This window comes from Tachysurus vachellii, chromosome 4 (assembly GCF_030014155.1).
Source record: "Tachysurus vachellii isolate PV-2020 chromosome 4, HZAU_Pvac_v1, whole genome shotgun sequence".
Classification (NCBI taxonomy): Eukaryota; Metazoa; Chordata; class Actinopteri; order Siluriformes; family Bagridae; genus Tachysurus; species Tachysurus vachellii.
In genome coordinates, this window is record NC_083463.1 from 30925640 (window position 1) to 30940639 (window position 15000).

The following is a 15000-nucleotide window of genomic DNA, read 5'->3' on the forward strand; positions in this document are numbered from 1 at the left end:
CGGCAGCGGTGAGCCGAGACAGCTTTGGTGATGGAGAAGTACCTGTCCACGCTGATGCACATCAGCAGGAACATTCCACTGAAGAAGGTGATCTTGTAGATGGCGTACATGGCCTTGCAGAGAACCTCCCCGAGCGGCCACTCGGTCATGACGCTGGTGGCCCAGAAGGGCAGCGACAGAGCGAAGAGAAGGTCAGCTATGGCCAGGTTCAGCAGAAAGATATCCGTCATCGTCTTAATCCGCTTGAAATAGATGTAGGTCAGGATGACCAGGAAGTTTCCGAGGAGAGCCAGGAAGCAGATGAGGCTGTAGATGGTGGGTATGAACCAGGATCGGAAGCTTCGATTACTGTCTTTCCCACAAACAGTTTCATATTTATCATAATCAGGCGTGTAATCCCCATCAGTTGTTTCAGCTGTGAAGTCGATAGTCACGTTGGACCAACTCGTCTGTAAGAGAATAGGAAATCACAGGTTCCCTCAACAGCAGCTTCCTTTAGAACATGCTTTTAGAACAACGTCTTAAACTTGGCTCAAGGTAAAAAATAAATAAATAAATACATAAATAAATAAATAATTCATGATGCACAAAGTCATGGTGTTATATATGTTACCTGAAAGTGGCAGGACCACAACAGCAGAACGGGAGCAAAGGCTACAGAAGAAACAGAACACAAATGAAAAAAAGTGATGTATTTCTAGATCATTCATGGACTCCAAGATTGAACAAAACCGTGAACCTTTTTGCACTAATTTCACTTTTATTTACAACATAAACTGGAAGCAGACAAAGACTACAGAGTACTCACCCGTGAACGAGACCATCGTTGCTGAACGAGCGTGTGTGTTCGACGTCCGTCGCACTACTGCTCACAACACAGTGATCAGAGATGCTTTTTTTCTCTCTCTTCCCCTCTGCTCATTGTGGGAACACGTCTCCTGTCTTTGAAGCCACGATCAGAGGCAAGGGTTTTCACCTCACCTCATACTGTTTCGAGAAAAACAAGCTAAGACAATAAGGCTTTTATCTGTACAGAGTTTATGATTTCTGTCTTGCTATCTTTTGGGTAACGTATTATGAAATTGGTCCTGAGTTATACTGAGGGCAAGCAAGTGCAAAACAAAGGGTGGCAAAACACTGATACAAAAAAAATCCAAGAAAAAAACAACAAACCTTTTCGTTTTCTGTGGATTATTTTCTACCTCATGTAGTGAGAAAACTGTCTGAGAGTTAAAGACGACAGAATTAATATATCGATATTTAATAAAAAGCTACTGAAACATAATTCTTATGCAAATAATGTGGTAAAGAGGGAAGCGACAAGGGAAGTACAAAGTACTCAGACTTAAAGGGGACATCACAACAAAAACAGGACACACACAAACACATCAACAACAGATGAACATTGTAAGGCAACGGGGCAAGAGCAGGAAACTTGCCCCTGTCCTGTCAACTGAATTTGTTCACCTGTTCTGTATTAATCTTTCATTAAACCGTTTTTAATTCTGAGTTCCTGTCATTTTGATTTTTGGCTTTGTTTACCCTGAGACGTTGTTTATCATAGCGAAGTTTTATCACCCTGGTGAGAAATGATGTTTAGCCGGAAGGAGGATGAGGATAAGGATGAGGATGCTGTTGTTGGTCATTACTTCAATTCCATCTAATTCATAGACATTGTGACAAAAGAGTTTTACGGAAATCTGGATGGAGAAGAAGAAACCTGGAGAGGAAACAGCCTCAAATGGGAACCCATCATCACCCGGGTGGACACAAATCTGGGTGAGATTATATTCGCTGAGTAAAAGACTTGTTTACATGAAGTGCAGATCTTCAGGGTGTCCATGAAGAGTGTCCATGAAGAAATGCAAAAGAAACTCCAAGCAAAAGAAGAAGTACGAGGATGAACGAGGGATGATGTTCTGTGGGTGAAAGGCGCCACAGTGTGTCAGGATCGGGTTAAGGATGAAGCGAATAACACAGGGTTAATGCGGTACAGCTGCAGTCTTGTAAAGTAGGGCAGAGAAAAACATGGCCTTGTGGGAAAAACAATGCTGCTCTAACCTTTTAAATGGTTGGTTTGTTATGTGCAGCTGTGGCTCATGTTTTTAGCTCGACGTCATCTCTTTTTGAATCATTCTAAAAGCTAAGAATTTCATAATGTGGAAAGAAAAAGCCACAAACAGACGTTTGCACAGTAATCTCGACTTGTTCTGTAGTGAAATCCTGAACCGTTTGAGTCTTTCATCGATGTTTATTTTGATGAACGGTTTCCCATACTTTAAATTACCCGTAATGCCCCGTCGATACTGTTTCCAGTGGGATTCAACCCTCTCTTCATCACAACCTAACGAGAGCGACGCAGAGGTGCTTTAGACCTTCAGTCTGTCCAGCTCAAACACATTAACCACCAAAATTTACATCTGTACGTCGCTAACTAGCCGAGCCGTCGTATGTAAATTTGCTGAACTTCTCATTTGCATGATGCTGGAACATAAAAAGTGAGAAATTGAAGATTTGGAAATGAGCACATAGTAAGTTAAAGTTTCAATTTTGCTACAAAATGATCAGATTTTCCAGATGATAGCAAACTTACAGCTATCAGACAATTAGTTTCAGCAAAACGGGATGACAGCAACTGGGTTCCTCAGAAACAGATAGATCACATTCTGAAAAAAAGAATGAAAAAAAAACTCTAGGTGACCGCAATCTTCACAAATCAGTGAAGTGTTCAGTGGATTGTTTTGTAATGCTGCGATAACAAAACTTTCCAAGTGCTAAACCATTATCGTGATATCAGCCAAAATCACACCTGGGTTTGATCCGGTACACAATTACAACTCGATACGAAAAACCAGGAAGTGAAAAATTGTAAAACAGCTGTGGTTTCATTAGGTTTTTTTTTTTTACCTTTACTCTCATATCTTCCTCTTCCCCCCTCCTCAATACCTCTCTACGCTAACCTAAGCTTTGGGTGTGCACAGGTACACACTCGGTTGCACGCATGAAGCTGCGGTCGGTTTGTACTAGAGTGCTGCTAAGGAAAGGGGTGCTGACAGGAAAAAGTGCAGCGACCACAATCCAGGTGAGTCATGTGACCATGCAGCCAGCACGTTGCACTCTTAAAAAACAGTGCAAGTCTTCACTGGTGTCGACCTGCATGCATAGATTTTCGAGACGATTTCAAGAATTAAATCACGTTCAGCTGCATGGACTGAAAGGCTTTCAGAGATCAGACAACATCCTCCACGAGTTTGCATCGAAATGCATGAATAAATACATGTACATAATGAGATGGTAAATCAAAAAGAGTAATAAATTAGCTGTAAATGGAATAATAATAATAAAAAGTTAATAGTATAGTAAGAGGCTGTGTCTGCAAACACAAGAGCTGAGCTCACAAGGGCTGAGTGTTTAAAAGCTGCACAAACAAAAGACTTTGTTATCAAATTTAAAGAGAATCAGTCAAAAAAAAAAAAAGTACAACTTCCTGTCTGCAAGCCACTTTCACTCATAAAAACATTTTCCGTTGTGAGACTTATCACAGTCTCCGTCGATCAATGATTTAAAACAAAAAGAAAACGTTCCTTTTGTTCATAACTTTCTTACATTACATTACCTTTATGGGATTTTAATTCTTTAACATTCTAATGATGTATTTCTTGATTTTTATCAAAAAAAATAAAAATAAAAAAAATAAAAAAATTCTTAAACTAAAAATTATTTTATTCTTTTCTTATATGTTATTCCTATAAATTGTAGAAATGTTATATATTCCATTTGCATTTAATTTTTTGGATGATATATTATATTTTTATTTACTGTATATGATATATTTCCTATTTTTAATAAAAAAAAATTATATTTCAACGAATTACTTATTTATTTTGGCAGCATTTTTATTGTTATACTTTCATTATATGTGTCATTATATGTGTGTTTATATATATATGTGTGTGTGTGTGTGTGTGTGTGTGTTTGTGTGTTATAACATTAGCATATTCTTTCTTATGTTAATTTTCATTTTAAAATTAAAGAAATTTTTTGCCTATTTTACTATTTTATTTTACTATTCTACTTTTTTCTTTTTTTAAACTAAATAATTTTGAGATTATTTAATTAATATTATTATTTATTATTATGTAGCTATTATTATTATGATTTTTATTATTATTATTATTATTATTATTGTTATTATTATTATTATTATTACTGACATACTTGAAACACAAATTATTATTAGAAGATTAAAATAATTGTTTTTTTTGTTTTTTTTTTTTTAAAAAAAAGCTAGTTTCCTTTTTCTACACAAACAGATAAAGGAACTGTGTGTGAAAAAAACAAATTTCAGAGGAACAGAAAGTAAACTTTAGGGGGAAAAAATTTTTCAGGTTTTTTTCTTTTCAAGTCACATATCGTTGATCATCACTCCCACGTGGAACAGAGCCATTTTCAGCGCAGCTTGACGGCACAAAACCTCTCTTTATCTGTGAGAAATCTCCCAGCTCAGCCTCATGGCTCTGACACATGGACCTGTTACTGACTCACACGTAACCATAATCCATTATTTAATCCAGAATAATCTCTGATATCCTTTGATGCAAATAAGACAGTGTGTGTTTTTTCCAGTTTAAATTTTATTCCTTAACCCTCACTATACAAACATGAAGTTTAAAAGGTTTAATGAGGGAAAAAAACATGCGACACTGAAGCTTCTATTACACATTTATTAGCGTTCAGCAGCCTATAAACATCAAAGGCGATGGATTATAATGTACATATACTCCGTACATACAAGAACATATGAAATAGATATACATATATCTTGTAAATGTTGGTAACTGAAACTATATCACGCATAACATTCTTCTGAACTAAGACAAAAGATAATAAATAAAGATAACCTTTAGGCATGTGGTTTGATACCAGTTAAAAACCCTGGACATGTCATGCACCTTGAGTACAGTATGGAGTAATGATTAGAGTGTATAGTAATAAAATGATCTCTAGAATTCTCTGGGATTGTCACCTCAAGCTCTCGTTCTCCTCGATGCACAGCATTGATGTAAAGCTGTCTTGTTTGGATGGGAGAAAAAAAAAACCCCCAGAAGACCCTCATTATAATCTCCTCATACACGAGTTTCAGGTTAACTATGGATTAACTGTGACTAGATACATAATCATAACTCATGCTTCACTTCCATAAATCCATCCTACTTGCACACGTTTGGCACAGGAATCCAAATACATACTCACGGCTCAAAGATCTCAACCTCTTTGGAACACAACAGAGTGACTATAAAGGTCACCACTGAGCAAACGCTAACGCTACTGTAGTTTAAATTATCGTATGATTAGCCACCGTTGCTAATCATGCTGGAGGAAGCGCCGCTGTCACGCTGTGTGTCCAGACCGAGCTTCTGGAGGTCGACGCCCATGCTGGCCAGCACCTGGAGCAGGGTCATCTCCTGCTGCGTGGCCTGGTCAATCAGCGCTGGACACGTCGGGTTGCACTGAGGCCACTGGCACGTGTCGATCAGGTGGAAGGGGCAGCCTTTCAGTGCCGTCTTGCTGTTCTTGTTGGCCTCCTGAAGGCTTCTGTCCCAGCACTGGAGCGCACGAGACAGAGACGTGCCCTTCACTTGGAAGTCCATCCAGTTACTGAAATCAAAGTGAGGGACAAGGATTCTCATCAGTATAGGATATCTCCTCATAATCATCGTTCGCGTTTGATTAATTAAATAATTTTTTTTTTTTTTTTTTTTGCAACAGATACAAATAGTCACGAGGTCATTTTACGACCCACATAAAGGTCCGTGCTATCAGATATCGTTATGCTGGCTAGGTGTGTGTGAAAGTGTGAGGTGGCATTTTGGTGACATACAGAATGCGACGTGATGGATGCGTGGTCGAAAATTGCAGCATGAGCTCATCATGTGCAGCTGCGGTGTCCTTACCTTTTAGTGATCAGCGTGTGGGACAAGCAGGATGGGGCGAACACGGCGCTGGAGAAAAAAAACAAAAAACAAAAAAACATAAAACCACATGACGAGAGGTGGTTATGTGGTCCGTTTAAGTTTAGTGTAGCACTCTGTGAGAGTTCAGCGCTTACGTGACATCTTTGAGGGAGTTTTTCAGCTCTTTCCCGAGATTCTGCATGTAGGTCCACTGTTGTTCAGAAAGAGACTGTCCTCCTACGTAAATGTTCTCCACACGAAGCTGTTCCTCATCAAAGAGCCACTGAACCACAAACAGTGGAGCTGCAAAGAACAGATTTTGAACACCAGAGAGAAAGCCTGAGTTGAGACCATTTTGTAACCCTATTATGACCACAAACCAGCACCAATTAACTGTCCCTTAAATCAGAGGGGACCCTAAAATGTTTTCAATCCATCCAATTAAATCTCTGTCCCTGTCCCAGTGATTGTACATGAACTCACAGCTCAATAAGGAGTAGAGCTTGTGTCCGAAAAAGCATTGCCACTCCTCGCCTCGCTTGTATTGCTGCTTACACTTGTCTGGTAAAACTCCATTCCACATTCTGTGGGGGACAATAAGATGAGTTATTCTTCAGTTTTAAAAAGAATGTCCAAGCATTAAGGAAATTACTTTACCGTAACCCTTTCTTGATCGCATCAACCGGAGTGCAGGAGAGACTATCCGGACACTCTTGGGTCTTTTGCTGCTTGCTCTCCAGGAACCATCCGGAATCGACCAAGCCTCGAACCTGCACATCTGCCCCAAGCTGCTCCAGCTGACTGGCCACTTTCTCGATGTTCAGCAACACACCTGTACCTCCAGCACTGCAGGTAAGTGCGACAATAACCAAAAATAACCAAAACAATCCCGACTGGCACAGAAGACATCATGGGACATCTCGTCGGTGCGATAACGGCATTCTTATTTTGGCCGAACAAACATGCCGCTAATCTGGGAAGAATCTCCAGAATTCAACATCCCTTTGTGGAGTGATATACATAGATATTATGTCATCGCGTCAAAGTATACATCTTCGTGGTGGACGACAGCAGGGACTGAAAATAGAGCTCTTGCCAGGGTTGCGTGTGCTGCTCGGATGGTGCCGACAAGGAGCTGGCTCCATACATGGAGAAAGTGTTTAAGCCACCTGACCCGATGCCTCTGCGTCTATTGTTTCCAGCAATGTGCTATTGAGATCTAAATGTATCTTGACAGCTATAACGAGTTGCCTCTGATACGCATCTCAGTCCTACCGAGTGTGAGGACATATGATCCTAGACATAGCACTTTTCATTTTGATAAGCCACTTAATTTAATTAAGAATGACAACACAGCGCTGTTGAATTCTTGATTCTGATTGGTCAGTGGGTGATGATAACAGCACCTATAACAGCAGCTCTGATGGCCACGCGGCTTGAGATCAGTGCGCTCGTTCTAACGTCTTACGGTTTCATTAGTAACAACCCGTTCAGTTGGGCTTGTGTAAAGGATGTGCCATATAAACAGATTAAAAAACATGTGGTAGAATATATTTCTATAACAGCAGTGTTTTATGCCTTACGTATTACCTCGTTCCAGCCAGCATCACCACTTTGGCCTGTTTCAGTCCTTTCGTCGCAAGCTCTTTGATCAGCTCCCTGATGATCACGGATCCCATAAAGGAGTACTCTGACACGGAGCAGACACAAACATAAAAAGGGTAAATGATGCAGATACCAGTCAAAAGCTTTAATCAGTGACTCTGACCATTGCATAGATGTTAGTGGTTATCTAATTTTTTTTACTAAATGTGAAAAGGGGCACAGTGGCTTAGTGGTTAGCACGTTCGCCTCACACCTCCAGGGTTGGGGGTTCGATTCCCGACTCCGCCTTGTGTGTGTGGAGTTTGCATGTTCTCCCCGTGCCTCGGGGGTTTCCTCCGGGTAATCCGGTTTCCTCCCCCGGTCCAAAGACATGCATGGTACAGTAGGTTGATTGGCATCTCTGGAAAATTGTCCCTAGCGTGTGAGTGAATGAGAGTGTGTGTGTGTGCCCTGCGATGGGTTGGCACTCCGTCCAGGGTGTATCCTGCCTTGATGCCCGATGATGCCTGAGATCCCCGTCGGCTCCCCGTGACCCGAGGTAGTTCGGATAAGCGGTAGAAAATGAGTGAGTGAGTGAGAGAGTAAATGTGAAAAAAGTAGGTGCTGGTAAGACGGTGGCGGTTATCCTAAGAATTCTGGGCCCTTAAAACCGAATCATTTGCTAAAAACAAACCCTGTTGTTTTTGTCACCTGTTTCTTTTGCTTGCTTGGTCTTTGCTGCTGCTTTGTTTCCACTCCACACATCACTGGAGCAGTAGGGGACAAACCTGGTCACGTGCAACACAGAGAATCCAAATTAAATATAAAGATGTGTTTAGTTGCTCAACACATGCATTCACAATTACGAGTCTGATGCACTTACACAATGTTGGCATTATACCAGTGAGGATTCTCTTCAGATTGGGAAGACAAGATTCCAGTTCCTGAAAAAGACACATTCACAAGGGGCTCAGGCACTCAAAACAGAAGCACAGAGAGAGAGAGAGAGAGAGAGAGAGAGAGAGAGAGAGAGAGAGAGAGCATTTGCATGTAATGTTAGTGCTACAGGAAATGGTAGACAGCAGCCTACCTTTGCGAGTCTGTAACCAGTCAGATGAGCTCATCAGGCGAGGGATATTTTTATATCTGGAATCACAGGTCTCTTTGTTGTAACAGCACCAACCACCTAAAAATAATGCACTAATATTAGCCGGACATCCGGTTTTACTAGGGCAGCCCTGTTAGGCTGCTGTTCAGGCTCTCTTGGTATGGAGCACCTGCACCAGCCATGCTGTAAAAGTAGCAGTGTGAGATATGACCGGTGCAAAATTATTAACTCTCACATCACTAAATAAAGGCAAAGGAGCATAAAAGTCTTCAAAAATGTAAAGTTTTTAAAATATCCAAACAAATCCGAACAGGTTTTATAGCAAGAATGAGACCTAATCTCCTATTTAGCATCAGAGGTAGCTTGTAGCATTCAGCTAGTTATTATCATGCTAGCTAGCGTTGGACAGATTAGGAACAATTTTGTTATTAGCCTTAGGTAATGTTTATTTTTCTCCCCACATACCTTAGTTCCTTGGTGAAATTAAAGCATATTAACTACCCCTCAGTAACTGAAATCCTACACGTGACTCTTATTGTTTTTACTTTAACTTTATCCCACAGAGGTCTATGCTAACGTGGACCTCTTTTTCATAACAAAGATCTGTGGTGTTTATATCTTTTTTTTTCCTCGACTTTATGACAATCCTTTTGTTTATAGTATAATATTTCATACTGAAAAGGGAACAGTGACTAAAATATAAAAATGTCTGCTGATTTAAAAATACCTGCTATATATGTATTATTATTATTTTTCTTTTAAAACTACTGAGCAATATATACCTTGAATGCCATAGAAGTTGTTTATTCATTTCAACTAACATTTTAGCTTTTTGCCAAAGGATTAATTTAGATGAGGATTTTTTTATTTAATTTTTTAAACTGAGTAAAGAATTTCTCTCATTAACACAGCTATTCTCTCCCACTACAGGGGTTAATTATCTTTTTCCAATCTGGTAACATAGTGGGGGTTTTTTCTTGCCCCGTGCTGACACCATCGTACATGTAAGACGAAGTCGAAGCAACACGTCGGCACGCGGACCAAAAAAACAAAAGCAAAAAACAAAACAAAATAAAGAGCATGCCTAGAAGAAGATGCAAAATAGCGGCCAAAATAACGCGGAGCGGAACATTTAAGCCTGCTGACGGCCTCTTGACAAAATTAACCTCGTTTTAAATACTCACCCTCCAAAAATATCAGCCACCTCTTGCTTCCTTTGAACTCCTTTAGGTAAAACCTGTGGGTGGCATAATAATAATTATAGAATGGTATAGAATAGAAAGAGGTTATGGGATAGGCCTAGGACATGCTGAGGCGTTTTCCTAATTCAGCCTGTTTGTCAGCCAATGTTTATACCTTAGATAATTTCTTATTACTTCATTTGACAGTAGGATTAATTAAAAAACTATTTAACTGTGTTTTCACTAAACTACCATACTGTATCTGTGGACATGTAACATGTCAAGCTGTTTGTGTCTTTTTAAACAGTAAGATTACTTGTTTATAGCTGCTGCAATGCAAGCGATAAAAGGAACTAGCTTGTAAATGAGTAAAATCGACACCATGGTGCTGGTTAAAATGAGTGTGCTTTGAAACTCCAAGGAATAAAACACGTTGCTATCGGTTGCAGCTTCACCATCTCGCCTTCTCACCCGGCCGCAGTTCCGTCGTTGCACGTGGCCGGAGTGTTCCGCAGGAGGTGCAGCTTCATGTCATCGGCCGGCTTGTTGGCGGATGCCGTCTGCTGGTTCCCTGCACGCGTGTCTTTACTGGGACTCGGTGCAGAGTCGTCGTCTGGACCAACGTCTGCAGACGGACTGCTGGGTTTTTTAGCCGCTCTGCCACTCGGTTTGGCATTTCGGTTGTTGTTCTGGCAAAAAATGCCCCCCAGCATGAACAGGAATATTACATGACACAGGATCTTCATATCTAATCCAGCAGGACCTCCTTTGAAACAAGAAGGAAAAGAGGTAGAAGAAGCAGTAAAGTGTTCGAATGATTAAAAAAATCTCTCCAAGACTCCAAGTAATTCTTCACACCTACTACTACTACTACTAATAATAATAATACAATCAGATATTTCTCAGTATCCGTTAAACCTATTTTAATTTCCAGAAGTAAACACTTGAAATAAGGAGAATGAGATAAATTTCAAACTGACGTACAAAATAATAAATAATCTTCGTTATAGACAAATCTGTGTAGGATTTCTCGTTACGCTCGACCTATTGCGAGCTAGAAAAATTGTCCTTTTGAGAGTAAACGCTTGAACTGTGCAGGTACGTGTTAACCGGATAACAGATAAAGTGATAATATATTAAATTAAGACATATATTATCACTTGTTAATAAATTTCTTCTAGGTTTGGTAAGTCTGATGCTGAATGGAATGAAAAGTATAAAGAAATGGCACTGAATTTTACTCATTTCATGCCTGAATTTTGGCTTTGTAGAAATTAGAGAATGGAATACGCAAAGATATAGAAATGGCTATTAGATTTATTATACAATCTTTACAAAGTGAGAAATAATAGCTTGACAAAGATAGTTTTTTTTTGTATGGATTTTGTTAAATTGTTGAATTTGGCTTTCTTGAACAGAATAAGAAAATGTAGCTTAAAAAGAGTAAAAGAGAAAAAAAAACGATTGTAATGAATAATAATATTATTAATAATAATAATAATAATAATAATAATAGTAAAAATGAATGAATGAATGAATGAATGAACTGTACTAAATTATTTAGAGTAAAAGAGACATACCCTTTACAATCACGTCGTCCTGGTCACCTCGTCTGCTGTGTGGACCACCGTGGACAAATTGAGAGTTATTGACCTGATGGTTTACTGAAGCGAGCGGCGATGATCTTGGACTAAGGATATGGATGTGCTAGGTTTTATAGTGCCACCATATGGATTGCATTTCCTAGCGTTTATCTCTCCCCCCACCTCACACACTTTGAGCCGGTGCCAGCTCCGTGCTGTAACTGATGACACACCGGCGCTGGACGCCTGATGCCAAGAAGAAAGATAACAGGCACTCTACCAACCATATTTCAAAGCCAGGCCCTACCCCTCCCTCCAACAGCGTCCCACAACAACTCCTCCTCCTCCTCGCTGACGGCTCGGGCCGGCTTTGATTTAAACACCTACATGGCTGAAATACCTGCACGGACCTTCAGATACATGGCATGCAGCAGGTCAGTGGAGTGAACGTCTCCTACACGCTCCAGCGAGAAACAGCAGGTCCTGAGTCAGATGGTGTTTATAATCCGGTCATCAACAAGGAGCAAATTTACACCATGTCTGATGAATTCTTCACTTTGATAGTAATCACAAATGCAACTCAATTTATCAACTATTTCTCATGAACAGATCATTACATAAGATATATGTATATCTCTACTAATCCTATTTCATTTATTTATTTATTTACTAATAAACTAATTTTTACTAATAAACTCTGTTTAACTGTTTTAGAAATCGAAATAATGTGGCTTCGTTTTATGACGATTTAAGATTCACATGAACAAATCCATGTAAAAATGGGCCTCAATCTTCTGTTTGCTTAATTATTTCACAATTATTTTAGATTCACACTGAAGTAGAAAAGATATTTTCACTTGCTAAGACATCGATTTTATTAATGCTTTAAGCGTTGATGCAATTTTATGAAATGTACCAAATTTCATTCATTCATTCATTCATTCATCTTCTACCGCTTATCCGAACTACTTCGGGTCACGGGGAGCCTGTGCCTATCTCAGGCGTCATCGGGCATCAAGGCAGGATACACCCTGGACGGAGTGCCAACCCATCACAGGGCACACACACACACTCTCATTCACTCACACAATCACACACTACGGACAATTTTCCAGAGATGCCAATCAACCTACCATGCATGTCTTTGGACCGGGGGAGGAAACCGGAGTACCCGGAGGAAACCCCCGAGGCACGGGGAGAACATGCATACTCCACACACACAAGGTGGAGGCAGGAATCAAACTCACAACCCAGGAGGTGTGAGGCGAACGCGCTAACCACTAAGCCACCGTGACCCCTCTCTTCTGGATTAATTAATTAATTAATTATATAAGTAAGTCAGTAATTCAGTCTGTCTGTCTGTCTATCTATCTATCTATCTATCTATCTATCTATCTATCTATCTATCTATATATCTATAGTTGAATAAAACAGCATACTAACCCTAACCCTAATTAACTATATTAAAAGCCTTTTATTCATTTGTGTTTTAAAGGAAATCATGCTTGAAAAACATTTTCATGCAAATCTTCTAATATTCTGAACACAGAATCACGAAAACGTGCTTTTTTTTTATTATTATACGCCAGTTGTGTTGTAACAGTCAAAACAAAAACAAGCATCACGTGTTTATTACCGACTTTACTGATTACCGACTGAACCTTGATGCGTGACAGAAGAATTAAACAGACACCATGAACTTACCTTTGATTTTATCTTTAAAACTGAGAACTGAGAGGCGGAAGGAATGGTTTCCTCTGTGCACCTTTTGAACTCAGCTGAAATATTTTGTGATTGCTATAGAATTAGATATGAATCTATTACTGTTGTTATGTGAGTAGATAAAACATAAAGATAAAAAAAAGGTTGTCATCTGAAGGTGATAAACCAACTTGGATCATATGGTATTTTTTATTTATTTGTTATTTAATTATGTATGTATGTATTTATTTATTTATTTTATAAATAAATATTATTTTATTTATTTAATGATCGAGTATCTTGTATCAGTGCCATTATTTAAAGCAGTAACCAATTTTAGATCCATTTTTTTTTTTCCTAAACAGGTTTTTTACAGTGTTGCGTGATGCTAAGATATATATTTTTTTTACTTTTATCGTGAAAAGATAGCTGGGTGCTTTAAAGCGTTGCCAGAAAATATTTCACGTACATGAAAATATTCGAGTAACGAAATATCTAAACAAGTCATCCAATGACATTGCGTTTTGGATTTGATCTACCGGGCCTTCATTCTTTTGCTATTTAAACGCGTGCAAGCCTCATTCTGTCTTCCCAGAAATCATTGCAACAATCTGTTAAGCAGACCTCAAAACACTTAAAAACCTGAGAGAAAGAAAAAAAATGGTGTAAATCAAGCAAGAATGTTTAGAAAAAAAGCATTTAGATGGCATTGCTGGTCTTTTATGTCTTTGATATCTGCTTCAACAGATTTTTGCAGAAGCTGGCAAAAGACTGCAGCTCTTGGGATCGATAGTGAAGACTCTGGATCGTGGCTGGAGCTGAAACACCCTCACGCTCTCACTTAGAGAATGACCAGATGCCCACGATGCCTCAGTGGGTCAAAGGGAAATCCAATGACAATGATTTTTACACACAGAGAGAGCATAAGGAGTGATATCGCTATAAAATAGCAGGGGAAATGATCTGCTTAATGTGGAAGCGGAAAAATATCCAGTCAAAAAATGTTCTTTCAGATCGAAGTCAAAAAGTCGCTACTTTTAAATGTCGTCGAGTAGAAGTTTAACTGAGATGAAGATAACACCAGGTTTTTGTGTGATATGTAACTTGAAGTTAACTACAAATGTTTTTCGGTGTAAAGCAGCTCCGCTCTTTTTCTAAAAGAACATAATACGATCGTAAGTTTGATACTCACGTGCACAGCTAACGCTCGATAGTTTGCTAACGAATTAATCAGAAGTAAAATATTATGTAATTATGATAACTAGTAGATTATTCTAGCTACTGTAATTGATGTTAACCTGCCAAGGAAACTAATGCTAACTATGTTGTTTAGCATTAAAAGAGACAACTTAGTGTGGTTCTTGCTAGCATTTTATACCGTTGACCTTCGTTTGGTGCTAAAACAAGCCAGGATTGGACGAGAACGATGACTGAACTGAGATGACTGGAAGTACGCTGAAGTTTTTTTTTTTTTACGGAAATAGAGATATAATTTCTTTGAACTTGATATAATTTCATTGTTTAAAGCTTAAAGTTTGCACAAATTGATCTCTGTAAGACTCGTTTAACTTAGCAATTGTTTAAATGGAAAGAGATCGATTCTCTTGAGCTGGAATGCCGCTTCAGAAGGTCATGGGCTCAAATGCGTCGTCTAGGACGAGGTGTATGTCATCGCTACTGTATAAGCAAGCTACATTTCTCAGCTCACACACATCAAAGCATGCCACGCCGCTGGTAATCATAATAAATGGCATTTTCGACACGCCGTAATGTAAAAAGGTCAGGATCGACATCTAAACTTCTGCAGTTTATATACCCGACACTACTGTTCACGGAGGACCTGCAGTAAGAGGAATGAGGATGATGAGGGATCGTGTGGTTCTGGAAAA

At 39.2% G+C, this 15000-nt stretch overlaps 2 protein-coding genes across 2 annotated transcripts in view; both read right to left on the reverse strand.

Moving 5' to 3' along the window:
* Positions 1 to 1106, reverse strand: part of ccr7 (chemokine (C-C motif) receptor 7) — a 1772-nt gene extending 666 nt beyond the window's left edge. The window contains exons 1-3 of the mRNA XM_060868897.1: positions 809 to 1106; positions 614 to 654; positions 1 to 449 (exon numbers count right to left, since the gene is read on the reverse strand). The exon at positions 1 to 449 is cut by the window's left edge and continues 666 nt beyond it. Coding sequence (XP_060724880.1) covers positions 1 to 449; positions 614 to 654; positions 809 to 824 — 506 coding nt within the window. The 5' untranslated portion in view covers positions 825 to 1106. The remainder of the gene's footprint in view (positions 450 to 613; positions 655 to 808) is intronic.
* Positions 1107 to 4920: 3814 nt separating this feature from the next.
* On the reverse strand, positions 4921 to 10585 carry notum2 (notum pectinacetylesterase 2). The gene is made up of 11 exons (XM_060867210.1): positions 10299 to 10585; positions 9831 to 9883; positions 8629 to 8724; positions 8422 to 8482; positions 8250 to 8326; positions 7545 to 7644; positions 6612 to 6800; positions 6438 to 6538; positions 6110 to 6257; positions 5955 to 6002; positions 4921 to 5658 (listed from the first exon to the last, which is right to left on the reverse strand). The coding sequence occupies exons 1-11, from the start codon at positions 10571 to 10573 to the stop codon at positions 5352 to 5354; spliced, it is 1455 nt and encodes a 484-aa protein (XP_060723193.1). The 5' UTR covers positions 10574 to 10585; the 3' UTR covers positions 4921 to 5351.
* Between the last annotated feature and the right edge of the window lie 4415 nt (positions 10586 to 15000).